We start from the raw sequence: 15,668 nt of genomic DNA on the forward strand, positions 1-15,668 counted from the left end.
TCGGTACATATTGTGTGATCTATGGAAATGTGGTTTCATAAGCAGACGTAGAGAAAACACGCACTGGTTGTTGCACTAGGGTCGCAGCCTGAACCTCCTAAGCAAACTAAGCCAAAGCCAAAAGTGAAAATCTATATTGAGTCCAAAAACTTGGTAATAGGTTTAAACAAGCTCTGTGAACTCATATTGCTCTTTTACCCAATCTTTTGAATTCAATTCAATTCAATTCATTTTTATTTATATAGCGCCAAATACAACAAATGTCATCTCAAGGCACTTAGATAGTAAGTCCAATTCAAGCCAATTGGAATTCAATTAATTAATAATAATCATAATTCATAAAATAATCCAATTCGTTCATATAGAGCCAATTCAAAAACAATTTCCTAGCTAAGAAAACCAACAGATTGCACTGAAAACTTTTTGTTTTTCGGTCCAATCTCCCGGCCTGAGCGTGCCTGAGGCGACTGTGGAGAGAAACGACTCCCTTTGAACAGGAAGAAACCTCTGGCAGAACCAGACTCAGGAAGGGTGGCCATCCGCCTCCACCAGCTGGGGTTTGAGAAGGGGGGGGGGGGCGGCACTGTAACACCATTCAAAGGATATCTGTTGGAACAGGGAAACACGAGTTAATGACCACAATAATATCACATATACATAAAGAGAGTAAAGTGAGGAAAGGTGTGACAGATGAGGCCCCCCAGCAGTCTAGGCCTATAGCAGCTTAACTATGGGATGTTTCAGGATTACCTGAGCCATCCCTATTCAAGGTAAACACAAGAAACTTGTGCTAACGAAAAAATAAATAATAAAATAAAGGACCAGACTCAGTGAGTAATTCCCTATACTCCCTATATAGATCTGCTCCTCACACCACAACAACCATCTTTTTACAGCCACAAGCTACCTCAGCCTCTCACCAACTGCACACCAGTCACAGCGGGGTGGGGACGCAAACCCTGGTTCGGGTAGGGGGAGAAATGAAAGAGGTAAGTTAAGCGGGAATGGGATTCAAACCCTGGTTCGGGTAGGGGGTAATGAAAGTATAGAAGGTGCCAGAGGTGGAGGCAGGACAAGACACACTAGCAGACACACTATCAGATTCAACAGACCTAACTATAAGCTTTATAAAAAAGGAAAGTTTTAAGCCTGGTCTTAAAAGTGGAAAGGGTGTCTGCTTCCCGGACATTTACTGGCAGCTTATTCCACAATAGAGGGGCCTGATAACTGAAGGCTCTGCCTCCCATTCTACTTTTAGAAACTCTGGGAACCTCAAGTAAACCTGCAGTTTGGGAACGAAGTGCTCTGTTAGGAAAATATCTTACAATGAGATCTTTAAGATATGATGGAGCTCGGTCATTAAGAGCTTTATATGTAAGGAGAAGAATCTTAAATTCTATTCTGAATTTAACAGGGAGCCAATGAAGAGAAGCTAAAACTGGAGAAATATGATCTCTGCTGTTAGTTCTCATCAGAACTCTGGCTGCAGCATTTTGGATCAACTGAAGGCTTTTCAGAGAATATGTGGGACAGCCCAATAATAAAGAATTACAGTAGTCCAATCTTGAAGTAACAAATGCATGGATTAGTTTTTCTGCATCACTCTGAGACAAGATGTTCCTGATTTTAACAATATTACGAAGATGAAAGAAGGCAGTCCTAGAAACCTGTTTTATATGCGAGTCAAATGATAAGTTCTGGTCAAAAATAACTCCAAGGTTCCTCACTGTAGAACTAGAAGCCAAGGAAATACCATCTAGAGTAACTATATAGCTAGACAATTTCTCCCTAGAGCGCTCAGGTCCAAAGATAACGACTTCAGTTTTGTCTGAATTTAGAAGCAGACAGTTCTGAGTCATCCAGGTCTTTATGTCTTTAAGACATGCTTGTAGTCTGACCAACCTATTGGGTTCATCTGGTTTTATAGATAAGTACAGCTGAGTATCATCAGCATAGCAATGGAAATTTATACCATGCTGTCTAATAATGTTACCTAATGGAAGCATGTATAAAGTGAAAAGAATCGGTCCAAGCACAGAACCCTGGGGAACTCCATGACTTAGTCTGGTGTGTGAGGAAGATTCTTCATTTACAAGAACAAACTGAAATCTATCAGATAAATATGACTTAAACCAGCCTAATGCAGTTCCTTTAATCCCAATAACATGTTCAAGTCTGTGTAATAAGATACTGTGAGCGACCGTATCAAATGCAGCACTGAGATCCAACAGGACAAGCACAGACACAAGTCCGCTATCAGAGGCTAAGAGGAGATCATTGGTAACTTTCAGCAGTGCAGTTTCTGTGCTATGATGCACTCTGAATCCTGACTGAAACTCTTCAAACAGATTATTTCTGTGTAAGTGATCACAAAGCTGAGCTGCAACTATTTTTTCAAGAACTTTAGACATAAAAGGGAGATTGGATATAGGTCTATAATGAGCCAACACTTCTGAATCAAGAGTAGGTTTTTTAAGTAAAGGTTTAATTACAGCAACCTTAAAAGTCTGAGGTACATATCCTGTCAACAAAGACAGATTGATCAAATCCAATATGGAAGTGTCAATTAATGGGAAAACCTCCTTGAACAGTCTGGTTGGGATTGGGTCTAAAACACAAGTTGATGGTTTAGAAGAGACTATTGCTGTTGTTAGTTCAGAGAGATCAACTGGGCAGAAGCCGTCTAAATATAAATCAGGTTCTAAAGATACTTCTAAAGCTGCTGTACTTGATGATACATCACTGATAATAGTGGGAAGGACTCCATCAATCTTCTCTCTGATAGAAACAATTTTATTAATAAAGAAGCTCATGAAATCATCACTGCTGAGAGTTAAAGGAATAACTGGCTCAGCAGAGCTCGGACTCTTAGTCAGACTGGCTACAGTGCTGAAGAGAAACCTGGGATTGTTCTTATTCTCTTCTATCAATGATGAATAATAAGCAGTTCTAGCTTTACGAAGGGCTTTCTTATACATTGTTAAACTATCTTTCCAGACTAACTGAGACTCTTCTAAATTAGAGGAACGCCACTGTCTCTCCAGCTTTCTTGCAGTCTGCTTTAAAGCACGCAGCTGTGAATTATACCAAGGAGTTAACCTCTTCTGACTGATTACCTTCCTTTTCAGAGGGGCAACATTGTCCAGTGCTGTACGCATTGAAACTATAGTGCTGTCAACAAGAGAGTCAAGTGCTGCTGGAGTAAAGTTTAGGTAGTCGTCCTCTGTCATATCTGCACATGGCAGTGAAGAAAAGGATGATGGAATTAATTCTTTAAATCTGGTTACAGCATCCTCTGATAGACACCTTCTGTACGTAAATTTCTTCTCAGAAACTGTATACTCAAGTAATGTAAACTCAAAGGTTATCAGAAAATGGTCAGATAAGACAGAGTTATGAGGGAACACTGTTAACTGTTCACTCTCAATGCCATAAGTCAGCACAAGATCAAGGGTGTGATTAAGGCAGTGAGTCGGTCCGTGAACACTCTGAGAAAATCCAATAGAGTCTAATATAGAATTAAAGTTCATATTCAGGCTTTCATTTTCAACATGTACATGAATATTAAAGTCACCCACTACAATGACTTTATCTGTACTCAGCACTAACTGGGATAAAAACTCTGAGAATTCAGACAGAAACTCAGAATAAGGGCCAGGTGAACTGAAGGTTTGTGATTTATTTGGGTGACTTTGCTTGTGTGCACACAGTGTCCCTCGGGGTATGTGAGATTTCTTTTTCAAATACATTTAAGATATAGCATTCATAAAAGAATCCTTTAAAGCTAGTTTTAAAAACATTTAGTGTGTAAAGGTGTAAACTGTTCAATTTCATTGCCCAAAAAACCCAGGATGGTTTGACCCGACCTGGCATTTGCCACATGGCATCACCTGTCAGTCACTGCCGCCTTGAAAACAGTGGAGTCCTCGTTAAAGCTGGAAGTCCTGCAGCAGTATGCATGGACGCAGCCGCCTCATGGACGCAGCCGCCTCATGGACGCAGCCGCCTCATGGACGCAGCCGCCTCATGGACGCAGCCGCCGCATGGACGCATCCGCCGCATGGACGCAGCCGCCTCATGGACGCAGCCGCCGCATGGACACAGCCGCCTCATGGACGCAGCCGCCTCATGGACGGAGCCGCCTCATGGACGCAGCCGCCGCATGGACGCAGCCGCCTCATGGACGCAGCCACGTTATGGACGCATCCGCCGCATGGACACATCCGCCGCATGGACGCATCCGCCGCATGGACGCATCCGCCGCATGGACGCATCCGCCGCATGGACGCAGCCGCCGCATGGACGCATCCGCCGCATGGACGCAGCCGCCTCATGGACGCAGCCGCCGTATGGACGCAGCCGCCTCATGGACGCAGCCGCCTCATGGACGCATCCGCCGCATGGACGCAGCCGCCTCATGGACGCAGCCGCCTCATGGACGCAGCCGCCTCATGGACGCAGCCACGTCATGGACGCATCCGCCTCATGGACGCAGCCGCTTCATGGACGCAGCCGCCTCATGGACGCAGCCGCCCCATGGACACAGCCGCTTCATGGACGCAGCCGCCTCATGGACACAGCCGCTTCATGGACGCAGCCGCCTCATGGACGCAGCCGCAATCTCCACACAGAAAGAACCAGCTGGGATTCAAACCTGGAACCGTCTGCTGTGAGGTGACGGTGCTACCACTGTGTAGCCTTTGTTGGTATTTGCAGTGGGTTTTATGTTCCACTCCTGCTCAGTGTGGAAACATTCAGTCGCTGTTAACCTGATTCATCCTGCTAGCTCGATCATCTGCACTTTTTGTCTTGTTTGGAAGGGAAGGGTGAGGCGGGTGGTACAGTGATATCAGGCAGCGTAAACTGTCGTTGGAAATGTGCTGAATGTGCTGTGGGACCTATGTTGTCTTTCTCACAAGCCCCTTGTTAGGTCAATACATAAAGAGAGAGAAGAGTCTCATTGTTAAGGTGAAAGCAAGAAATTTCACAACTGCCCACTTATTAATGTCGGAGGGATGATGACCCTTTATAGAAATGACACACATCTTGTTTTCTAGTTTTAGCTTTTTAAATCAACTAATGGCTAAAGCCTCTCGAGTCTGATCCCCTGCACACATATTTCTACTATTGTGCAGAAGATCTGTTTGTTTTTCCCATCATATATCCTTACTGGCATTGCTTTAAAATGTGGTTGACTACTGAATGTGTTTTCTGCGTTCTCAATGGACAGGACATACAGCTGTGTTATCATAATTGATAGATCCTGTGGTCTGACTAATATCATTCTAAACTCGAGTTTTCCCTGAAGGCTTTATTGAGAAGGTCTTTAATCCCTTGAGCTGTTTTGAAAGGCTCAGTGAGATGCGTCAGCCTCTGGCTCATGACTCAGCTCCAGGTGAGAATAATGGTGTTGTTGCTGAGCCTTTCTCTGTTGGAGTCAGTTAGCTGAATAATGCTATTATCATTTAGCTGCCCTGTCCCTGCTCTTTCAACATGACCCAAACACCCAGCTGTTTCACCCTGTGACATTAGCATACACTATTTATGTTGGTGGGATTGGGGGTCTTCTCCATCAGGTTAACTCGAGGTCATCGGGGAGTTGGTTTTAAATGTTCTGTTGATACTTCACACTCATCGTGGAGCAGAAGAAGCCCTCCCTGCCCCTCTCCATAGATATCATTCTTCTGCACCTCTGAGTAACACAGTGAGCCAGGAGACACAAGAGTTTACCGTTCTCATGTTATCTGATCTGGCTTCTGTCCTTGATTTGTATCACAAAGTGCATTTAACTTCATTCATTTATCTTATGCTTTCCTAGTTTTACAGGATGGCTTGTACCTCAGCTTTTTTATGTACAGAAACAGATGTGGATTGTGTGTGAGAGATGGAACTGAAATAGACTTCCAACATTATCAGAATCATGAATAGAATATTTTAGAATGAAAAGAATAGAAACATTTGCAGCAGGCTGATGCATGGACAGACGGGAGCAGCGAGTTATTCAACAGGTCAGTAAACAGCCCGTTCAGGGAGCAACAGATATGCCTTTGTTTCACATTTCTGCCCCTCTTGATTTGTGCGGAGAATAGAAAATTGAAGTTGTTCTGCCTCTGAGCCGGTGAAGGTGATCATAGAGCGGAGATGGCATTGAGCGTGGGCAGGTTGGAACAGACTGCGACGGACACGGATGTAACACTTTATAATACCGTAATGCTGGCTTGCTACCTGAATACTCCCAATAGTATGGACCTACTCCGCTCTGATTAGTTTGTGCAACTGAGCAAAGGCGAGCCATTCTGGCTTCTAATGAGGAAGTCCCGTTTGCAGTGTTATCTCTTTGTGAAAATGGTTGGTATCAATCTCTACACTTTATGGGAAGGGCTACTCTGCTTTCCCATTGGTCTAAGTGGGTAGTGTTATCACTACTGGCAGATTTAAAGCTGGTCCTTCGGGATCTTCGGGATTTAGCCCTACAGAACAGGTTCCTTTGGTGATCTATCCCAGTTCACAGTGAGTCAGCATCATGATACAAGAAGCTGCTTCAGTAGAGCCAGAAGTTTTCTGAAAAGGAGATGTTTGTAATGTGGTTCATGTCCCACTTAGCCGGTCAGTCCCCATCAGTCTGAATCACCTGTAATCTGATATAGCTTGTCCCACCGTGCATGCTCCGTCCTTAATGCAGACATTCATTTCCTTCTATGGCTACCTTGTTGGCTCAAACTTACTTTTCAAGTTGATGCAACACAACCATAATAGAAAAGGTGCTACATAAAACAGGCTGAAGATGTGAGTTGTGTTCATCGGCTGTCTATAAAAGGTTGAAACATCCACATCAGCCCTTGATTTGTGGACTCCCCTTTGAAAGGATTGGGTTTGTCACGTCATCACTTTTTTCCTTTCCTTCTTTGGAGCATGCATGAGATAGACTTCACTGAGAATGCCATGACGTTGCAGATGTATGAAGCCCAAATCTACTCCAAACAAGAAAGTGGCATCTTTTCCCCGCGGCAGAGTTTAGGGTTTTACACGGAGCTCTCCAGGCCCGAGTAGCCATTAGAATCTCTGCTGTCTTGGTGCTTCTTGTTGAGTTCATTTTTCAGTCCTTGGGGTTTCTCCTTAGTTAAAATGGGATTGTATGAGAAAGTAACGTATGTCTACGTTGTTTTCAAAATGTATTCCTGTTCTGTGGCTGGGACGCAGTTGAAACGCTCCCCCACCTCCATTTTGACTGTTTTCTGGCTGAATCTGTAAACTTCTTTGTGTTTTGTAGCTCCTGGACCTTTTCATGGTGTGGGACTGGTCGACTTACCTGGCAGACTATGGCCAGCCAAACTCTAAGTACCTGAGAGTGAACCCAGCCACTGCCCTGGCTCTACTGGAGAAGTAAGTGCCTCAGATGCATGCACACTGCGGGCAGATTTCCCATCTGTACTTGAGTTGAACAGTTGAAGAGTCTATGGGCTGCTATGAAACACACAAACTTTCTGAAAACATAACATATTCAAAGCCTTTGTGTATGGTCTCAGCGTATTAACCAGAACATACACCTACAGTAACAGGGATGCAAACAGCGCGCCTTTTGGCGGATGCCGCCTTTTGGCGGATGCCGCCTTTTTCACGGCTGTCTGGGGGACGTGTGTGAATCGTGCAGATCCGCTGAGGTTTTTTTAGGGGGGGGTTGAAATGTCTGATTATAAAGATTATATAACCTTTTATATATTATCAAAGTTAATTCTGTATTAAAATGACTAAATAAACACATAGCATACCGTTACAGTTCATGAAACATAGGAAGTGTAAGACAACACTAAATCAAAAAGCTGCGCACGTAAAAATCCCATTGGCTGCGCACCATTATCTGACTGCTATGGGGCTGCACTTCACTGCAATCACTGCAAGGATTTACATCCATCCGTCTGGGATCCAGCAATTTTGTGTCGCGCCTGGTCTTTTTTGCAAGAAAGGTAAGGTTAAAGTGATGGTTCGGAGTAGATTCACCCTAGGGTCATTTGAACCGTGACATCCAGCCAAGTAGCCCACCCGAAGTTTTTCCGATCTTGGCTGAACATCAGCTGAGTTACTGAGTTATCCTTAATAGCTCTAACGGACAAGCGCTAACAGACCCTGGCAGTATCTCCAAAATTACCACACTAAAATCAAATACCATGACACCAAACTTCTACAGTAGTACAAATATGGTCTGTACTCACAAAACGATGCATTTGGAAGTTTGTACATAGTCCAGGAGTTTATTATTATCAACACAAGCCTGATAGCTTCTCTGCTGCTAAAGCTGCGTCGACGTCACTTCTGGGAGCTGGGAGCTTCAAAGTAAGATGAGGGTTGATCTACTACTGTAGACAACAAACCAAGGCTGCTCAATTTCTCCATTATTAAAATAAATTCACAACTCTACAACATAAAAATTCATAAAAATTCATGTAGAATATAGCATATACTTTGTTGTCTACAGTAGCAGAGTGAAGTGAACTATTTTGCACTCTGTTATGTTATGATACTGTCAGGTCTAGGGTACCACTGTGGCTAATATATGCACCTTTTCATTTGCAGAATGAGAGAATTTGTTGAGAGTGAGGCACCAACAGTTAAGAAAGTGGATGAGGGTTGTAAAACGAAGTGGAACTGGTCTTGGTTACAGGTTGAAACGGAGATTGAGGTCAAGACAGCCAAACACAAATTCAAAATGTCAGACTTTTTCAAAAAAAATTTAAAAAAAGGGGACGTGCCAAATGTTTCCAGTGTAGTCTCAGTATTCTTTACTTTTAAGAATTTCCAAGGAACTGGGACAGTGTATTTTCATATAAAGAACATTTTTGTGTGAATAGGGTGAGCCCTGGATGGCAGAGGTGGTGGCAAAATGTAATTATATGATATTTCCTGCGGGGGCGTTTTTTTATTATATTTACCATGGATTACACAAAACTGCGAGTAATTATTTAAGTGTCAGAGGCATCAAAGTGACAGTAGCTGCACTGCAGCAGCAGAAAGCTCCGTGGTGTGGAAATCCAGATGTGGTCACATCCCAGAGGTTCAGCAAAGCGCTCTTTGACACGCTCGGCTCAAGTAACCATGGAAACCTTTTTTGTGCGTTCGTGGAATCATTTTCAATTATTGCCGTTTTCAGTCATTATTCAGTCGTTTTCATATTATTTACATGCAAGTAGCACAGTGGATACTCAGCTTCTGATGCTGTAAGTTTCCATGAGTTTCAGCATTTTAATTGGTTTACATTTATTTGGTGACATTTCACATCAGTTCTGTAGGATAAGTCTGAGTCATTAAGCTTTCAAATTGTTTTCTAGGTATGACAGACTGTCTTGATGAAATGATCAAAGTTGTGCATGAAAGACACTAACTGCAATATTTTAGCATCAATGTGGTTTGTTCGTTTCTTGGCTTGCCTGTGACCCGGTTCCATGTTTCTTACCTGTTTCTCTAAAGTCTTTCTTCTTTGCTGTTTTTCTGCTGCTGCTAACTGCTGTTGCTTAGAGTCTACAGGGGGTAGGTGCAGCATTCTCACAGATTTTCTCCACACAGAATCCTACTGTACACATGTTCCACATCTGTGTTAGACAGAATCTGTCTCACTGTTAGCTTAGCACAAACACTGTTCAGACTGTCTGTGTTGCTTTAACTTGCCATTATGCAGTCAGTGTGCTCTGCTTGCTGTTGTTGTCTCATAAATATATTGGTTATCTGACCATTGGTGTGTTTTGGAGAAAAAAGTCTAAAGGAAGGTGTTACCACAGAGCTGAGCCAGTCAAAGTCCATAGCAACTTCAGAGTACAATTCCGTTGGCATTGTAATCATTATCCACCCATATATATAAGATTGAATGTTCACCCACACTAATCGCTGCCCAGATGGAGGGAGCACTCTGACTGATTCTCTGTCTCTGTCTTTGTGTGTCCAGGATGAAAGACACCAGCAAGAAGAACAACATCTTCTCTCAGTTCAGGAAGAACGACAGAGACAAACAGAAACTGATAGAGACTGTTGTCAAACAGCTGAGGAGCCTGGTCAATGGCATGTCCTCCTAAACACACACATGGACGGACGGGGTGTGTGCGTACAGCAAGATATTATGAATGAAACATGCATGCAGTCACATGCACACATCCAACTGCCAAAACACTTTTGGAGGATATTTTGACAGATGTAAATTGGCTACATTACACACCATGGCAGTCATGTCCAGAGGAAGCGGACATGAAATTCTCTCAAGCATACAAAAGGGACAGCTGGTAGACGGCTCACCTGCACACTTATTATTCACATGAAGGCGCAGCATTACAACAGGGAGGTGACTCCCAGGAAACACACACAGACACGGGAAGTCCCCCCTTCTCTTTATAATCACACCTGCCTGAATACTTGTTGTAAAGGACTCGAACACGCTAAACAATTTCCAGGAGTCTCTCCAGAACTGTACAGTAACATGTTTGTTAGTGGTTATGATAAGACTAATTCTGTTTTGTACATTTGTGAGAGTGCAATGATTGTGACTGGAACTGTACATGAAATGAAAGGCTGAAGTATTGGGACAATAAGGTCAAAGGTCAAAGCCAGAACCCAATGGGATGAGCCTTCCACAAACACTCCTGATGCTTCCACAGCTCGTTTTCTTGAATTTCATCCTGAAAAATAATAATCCGAATGAAGTCTGTTTCTAACCATGTCAGATGGACATGGTGGAGATTTGATCAAGCTTTGACTGCCCAGTGATAACTTTTTGGCTTATATTTCTCTAATCATGTATCAGTTAGTCAGTGCCTCCAATGTAGTCCCTCATAAAGAATGGCAACATTACATTTACACACGCTCAAAAGATCGGATCATGAACCAAAACTGCGTGGACGGTACACGAAGAAGCTCTGTAATAAGAATTCTTATCGTTCTGCGAACTTGAGACTTTGAGTTTTATATTTGAGGGTGCCGCTCACCTTTGTTTGTGTAAAGCATAGGATGGCAGCACCTGAAATGAAGGCGTTTGACATGTTAAAGGGAAATTTAAATCCAGAATTCAACTCCTCGTGTGAAAAGCAGTTTTATGACTTAAATGGAACCAAACAATTCATTTCACCGCAGTCTAAAAAATGATTGTGGAATCACTGTTGGAGGATGACGCAAAACTATTTTATTTAACAAATGAACAATGTGCCTTTGTACAATACACAACATTTTAAAGGATATTTTTGTAATTATTGGCAATAATACAGTTAGTGCTGTTTGCTTGCCTGGTCATTGAGCTGAAAGGTTTGAACACTTTTCGCTCTGTGGCCAGAAGTATTATCATGCTGGAAAATGACCACAGCATCACTGCACCTGCGTGCACACCTGCGTGCACACTTTTCCAATCATCTTTAGGAACCCTTTCCCCTGACAGCTGTGTTGTTGCAGTGGCCATGTTACCCGTCTCTCAGCTCATTAAGCTCTGTCAGTAGTTCCCTTTTCACTTCACACAGAAATCAAAGCAATTTGATTTCATTTCCGCAGCATGTTGAGCAGTCGAATGAAATCGTTTTGTGTCATTTCTTCATTTTATTCCTTTTTTTTTTCACAAAATGAATCAGCTGAATGAACATCCTCCAACAGTGGTGATTCTACTGTTTGGTTGTATCTGGTATTCAAATGGACTTCCATGTAACGGGAGCAATGTGCTCTGGGTCCAGTCCCAACTCCATCAGTTTAACTTTGCATTCTTTGAGAAATGCAAATGGTCTATTCCCTTCAAAAGAAAGCAGCACCATGCTGCACCTTCCCATTTATTCAATACCACTCTTCCTGCATAATGCTGAATTCAGGAGATGTGGCATGTTCTGTCATCAGATACAAATGGTAATGAAACTGCCCTTAACAGTTTCACTTGTACCTTTTGCTTTGATGGTTTTTTTTAACACTAATTGGTTATTTTGGCGCTGATACTACAACCTGTGGTTACATATTACAACAACCTCCCAATAAAACCAAAGACTCATCCTACGTGTATCTTCAGGAAATTTGAACACCTGCTTAAATAGTTGAGATATATCCTCAGCTGAGTACCTGTGACACTATCTGATGTGATAATACATTCGATAAAGTTTCCAGATTGCCAGTTAATAAAATACCATAACCCAGAGTTCACTGGAAACACGACCAACCAGTGTCAGTTGGTTAATCTGGTTTGTTTGTCAGCCATCGGGAAATGAAGCCAGCGATGGTTGACAGACACCTAATGAGCTCACTGCCCCAATACTTCAGTCATTACGTAAGGATGTGAAAAAGCAGATCCATGCTGAGGTCACGCATGAATTGAAGAATAGATCTATGGATGATGACACCTTGAAAGGCTGATGTTCGTAAAAAAGTCATGTTTTGTTGAACTCCTTTAGTGGCTTTTCTTGCTCTTTGTCATTTTTGAACAAATCACCTTATACATTCAAGCCAGCCCCCTAGCCCACCCTGAGTTTTGACACCCAGATTGTAGCTGGAATCTCCTAATCAATAATTAGGCTGAAAATCTGTAAGCTTATGTTTTATCTTATTTATTTGATCCGCCTTGTGTGCATCCAGAGTTTGGACTACATAATACAAGGCTGTTTACCAAATAACACATGAACTCATGCAGATCATGTTCAGGTCACTGCAGCATTTGAACCAGCAGGTTCAACCGGCCTGATGAGAGTTTTAGGGTCAAAGTGAGCACTGCATGAAGCAGCTGTAGTCAGGAGTTTGCATGTGATTTAAACACAAGATAAATTCACCACAGTCAGAGAAAGCCCAAACCTGGTATTAACATGCACTCTGTGTCAATGTTGATTGTTAATGCTTCTGTAATCTGCATGGGACTGGATCAGTCGGACCCCTGGAGCTGTTTTCTGATAAAACTTCAGCCAAGTGGAAAGCTGTACAGTTCCTAGTTGAAAGAGGAAAAATGTGCGACTGTGGAGAAAGAATAAGTTCATGCATGCAGTAACATGAGTACAGGAACCTTAGAAAACTTTATGCAATTTAACATTACATTTATGACATTAAGGGTCCAAGCTCTATTTTGACATTAAGAATTTCTTGCCAGTATTTACTGAAATCCTGAAAAGCTTGGACTCAGAAAGCCTTCTGACACGGCCTGTTTCTGGCTGATGTGTGGCACATCCCAGCTGGTGGGTAAGCACAGAGGCAGTGTGGGGAGGGAGGCTGAGGTGTGGCTCATACACCTCTGAGCTGCCAGTGGACCAAGAAACAGCAGAATGGGTGTGTGTGGAAGGGTAAGAACCAGCGACACCTTGCTGTGTGTAAGCACACACTGATGTGGCGCTGAGTCGGCTTCGTTTTGTCTGAACTATTGAGAAGGAACCGTGGCAGCTTAACAAGCACATCTTTTTTTTTTTTTTAACCCAATATGGCGCAACAACAAAAAAAGCTCTTGTGATGTTTGCACTCTTCTGCGTAAATGTTCATTTTATTTTCGCATGGTACCAAGATGCCAGGAGGCGGTGACACCTTCATTTTCTGCTTAATAGCTGTTTGCGGTGTTGAGGGGTCGACGGTACGCTACAATGATAGCTGGCAGTTGGGCTGATCTAAAAGCTTTTCTGCACTGTTGCTGTTTGGCTGCTTTTTAGGCTTCCAGAAAACAACTGAATCTGTGGTCGAACCATCGGGGAGGCTTGTCAATGGCATGTCCAATCTAAGAAAAATGAAACAGCAATCAAGCACTTGAATTCAAGAGTTGAGACCTTTGGCTCTTGTGGAAATTTTTTTTTTTTTTATGGAAGTTGATCCAATAAACTCTTTTTTTTATCTGAGCCAAACAGAGCATGTTAAAGATTTCAGATGAAGAGGTGTTCAGGTTCAGTATATTCCATTCAGTGCCCTCATCAGGGCTCCAAGCTTGTCCATTTTACCTGCCAGTGATGTCACACTTGACAAAGGCAAGAAATGGTTTAACCCTCTTTTACCTTTTTCTACATTTTGTTCCTGCTCTGTATCTTAGACGTCTCCTCTTCGACTTACCTTTGATTTGGGCTCTTTTTCCAGGCATTATTGGGGCTTTGGAAAGCTCAGTTAGCTGCTCGTACGTGCAAACAACTTTACTGTTACCACGGTTATGCATCGTAACAAAATGAGTTACAAGCAGAAGTGGCACAGCATCCAAATCAGTACAGAAAAGTTTTCACAGGAAAAAGCTCAGTGGAAAATCTAAAGAAGACAGACAGAGACAGCATGTCCAGAGCTGCGGTAAGTCTGGGAGTACATGACTCGCACATGTAGTCTTCTACTAGCATACATATTTGGCTGCTTGCAGATACAAGTAAATGGCATATTATAAGTTATATGAACACTTGGAGCTATTCAAACATTGCCAAGTACAATGTGGAGTACTGATGCTTTTGACTGTCATGCGTTCTTAAGCTTGCATGTCATCACAGTCTGGCAGTTATTTCCTGCATTGCATATTCAAATGCAGTCGTTTGCAAAAGTTTGGGCAGAATCAACACGAGTCCAGTCCCAGGCCTGTGGATTAGATTTCCCCATTCACTCAGGTCACGTTAATACCAGGTGGAGAGCAAAGCAATAATGAACAGCTTCTACAACCTCAGATGCAGGTTAACACAACCAACCTGCACATGACCTCTGATGGCAAACCTTTTCTATTAACACTGTCCATTCTGTTCATTGGATTTTGGGTCAGATATTCAGCAGATATTTTGCACGGAAATTTGTGTGTGTGTTGGTGTTGTTTTCTTTTATTGTTTTCTTTCAGATTTATGATTTTCCTGTTTTTCCATCATTTCTTGTAAGTGCCACTGTATATACTGCATATTTTGTAAAGAAAATATTTTGGCAGGTTGTCTGCTACTAATGGAACTGGAGGTGGACACTGCGATCTGCACAGAGACTGGATTGCTGTTTGTAGCTTTACTGGTGGATTCAGCTGAATATAATTTGAAGAGCTCAGTGGTTCATGTTGGTATCTTCTTTCCCTATTGATTTCATGGTTTAAACATAAAAATGTCACTCTGTGCAATTGCATAAAACCTGAATAAGATTGAAGTATGAACTATTTCAATATAGGTCTGACAATTATAACATTTTATCTAATTCAGTTTGAGTGAAAGAATAGAACATACCTCCATCTCACTGGAGTAAGCTCAGTCTACAAGGTTTGGAGTTGTGCACAGGTCCCTCACCTTACAGATTCTAAAAGCTATTTTGCCCTAAATTTTCAAATAAAAACCTCAAACAGAAATGAATACAGTCTGAACAAATAAAGGCAAGCTAAAAAAACTGCAATTCATTGCAATACAAAATGACCTCCTACATTAATATACATTTTTTCTGCAGTAACTTTATTATTTTAACAACTGTGACGCCTCACTACTCCAGTGCTGTTACATTCTCCTTATAATACAATTTTAGTTTTCAGTGGTTTTACTTCCATGCAGCGGCTACAGGTGGACTGATGCAAACTCAAACACATTGTAAAGAAGGTTTTAAGCATGGCTAAGGTGAAAAACCAAGTGCAATGATTAAAGCCAAATGTGTTTGTGTAACAGACTGCTTAAGTACATTCAACAGTAAAGCTCCACGCTTTACTTTTAAACATAAAGCATGGAGCTTTACACTCCTTACTAAATGTACCCAGATGGGAGCATCATGAAAAG

The 15,668-nt window shown here is 42.3% G+C and overlaps 1 protein-coding gene across 4 annotated transcripts in view; it reads left to right on the forward strand.

Moving 5' to 3' along the window:
- exoc6 (exocyst complex component 6) overlaps positions 1 to 15,456 on the forward strand; it is a 104,653-nt gene extending 89,197 nt beyond the window's left edge. For all 4 annotated transcript variants that reach the window (XM_075458141.1, XM_075458143.1, XM_075458142.1 and 1 more), the window contains 2 exons: positions 7,271 to 7,383; positions 9,935 to 15,456. In XM_075458141.1, coding sequence (XP_075314256.1) covers positions 7,271 to 7,383; positions 9,935 to 10,061 — 240 coding nt within the window. In that variant the 3' untranslated portion in view covers positions 10,062 to 15,456. The remainder of the gene's footprint in view (positions 1 to 7,270; positions 7,384 to 9,934) is intronic.
- Positions 15,457 to 15,668: the final 212 nt, after the last annotated feature.

The sequence above is a fragment of the Odontesthes bonariensis genome, chromosome 23 (genome assembly GCF_027942865.1).
Source record: "Odontesthes bonariensis isolate fOdoBon6 chromosome 23, fOdoBon6.hap1, whole genome shotgun sequence".
NCBI lineage: Eukaryota > Metazoa > Chordata > Actinopteri > Atheriniformes > Atherinopsidae > Odontesthes > Odontesthes bonariensis.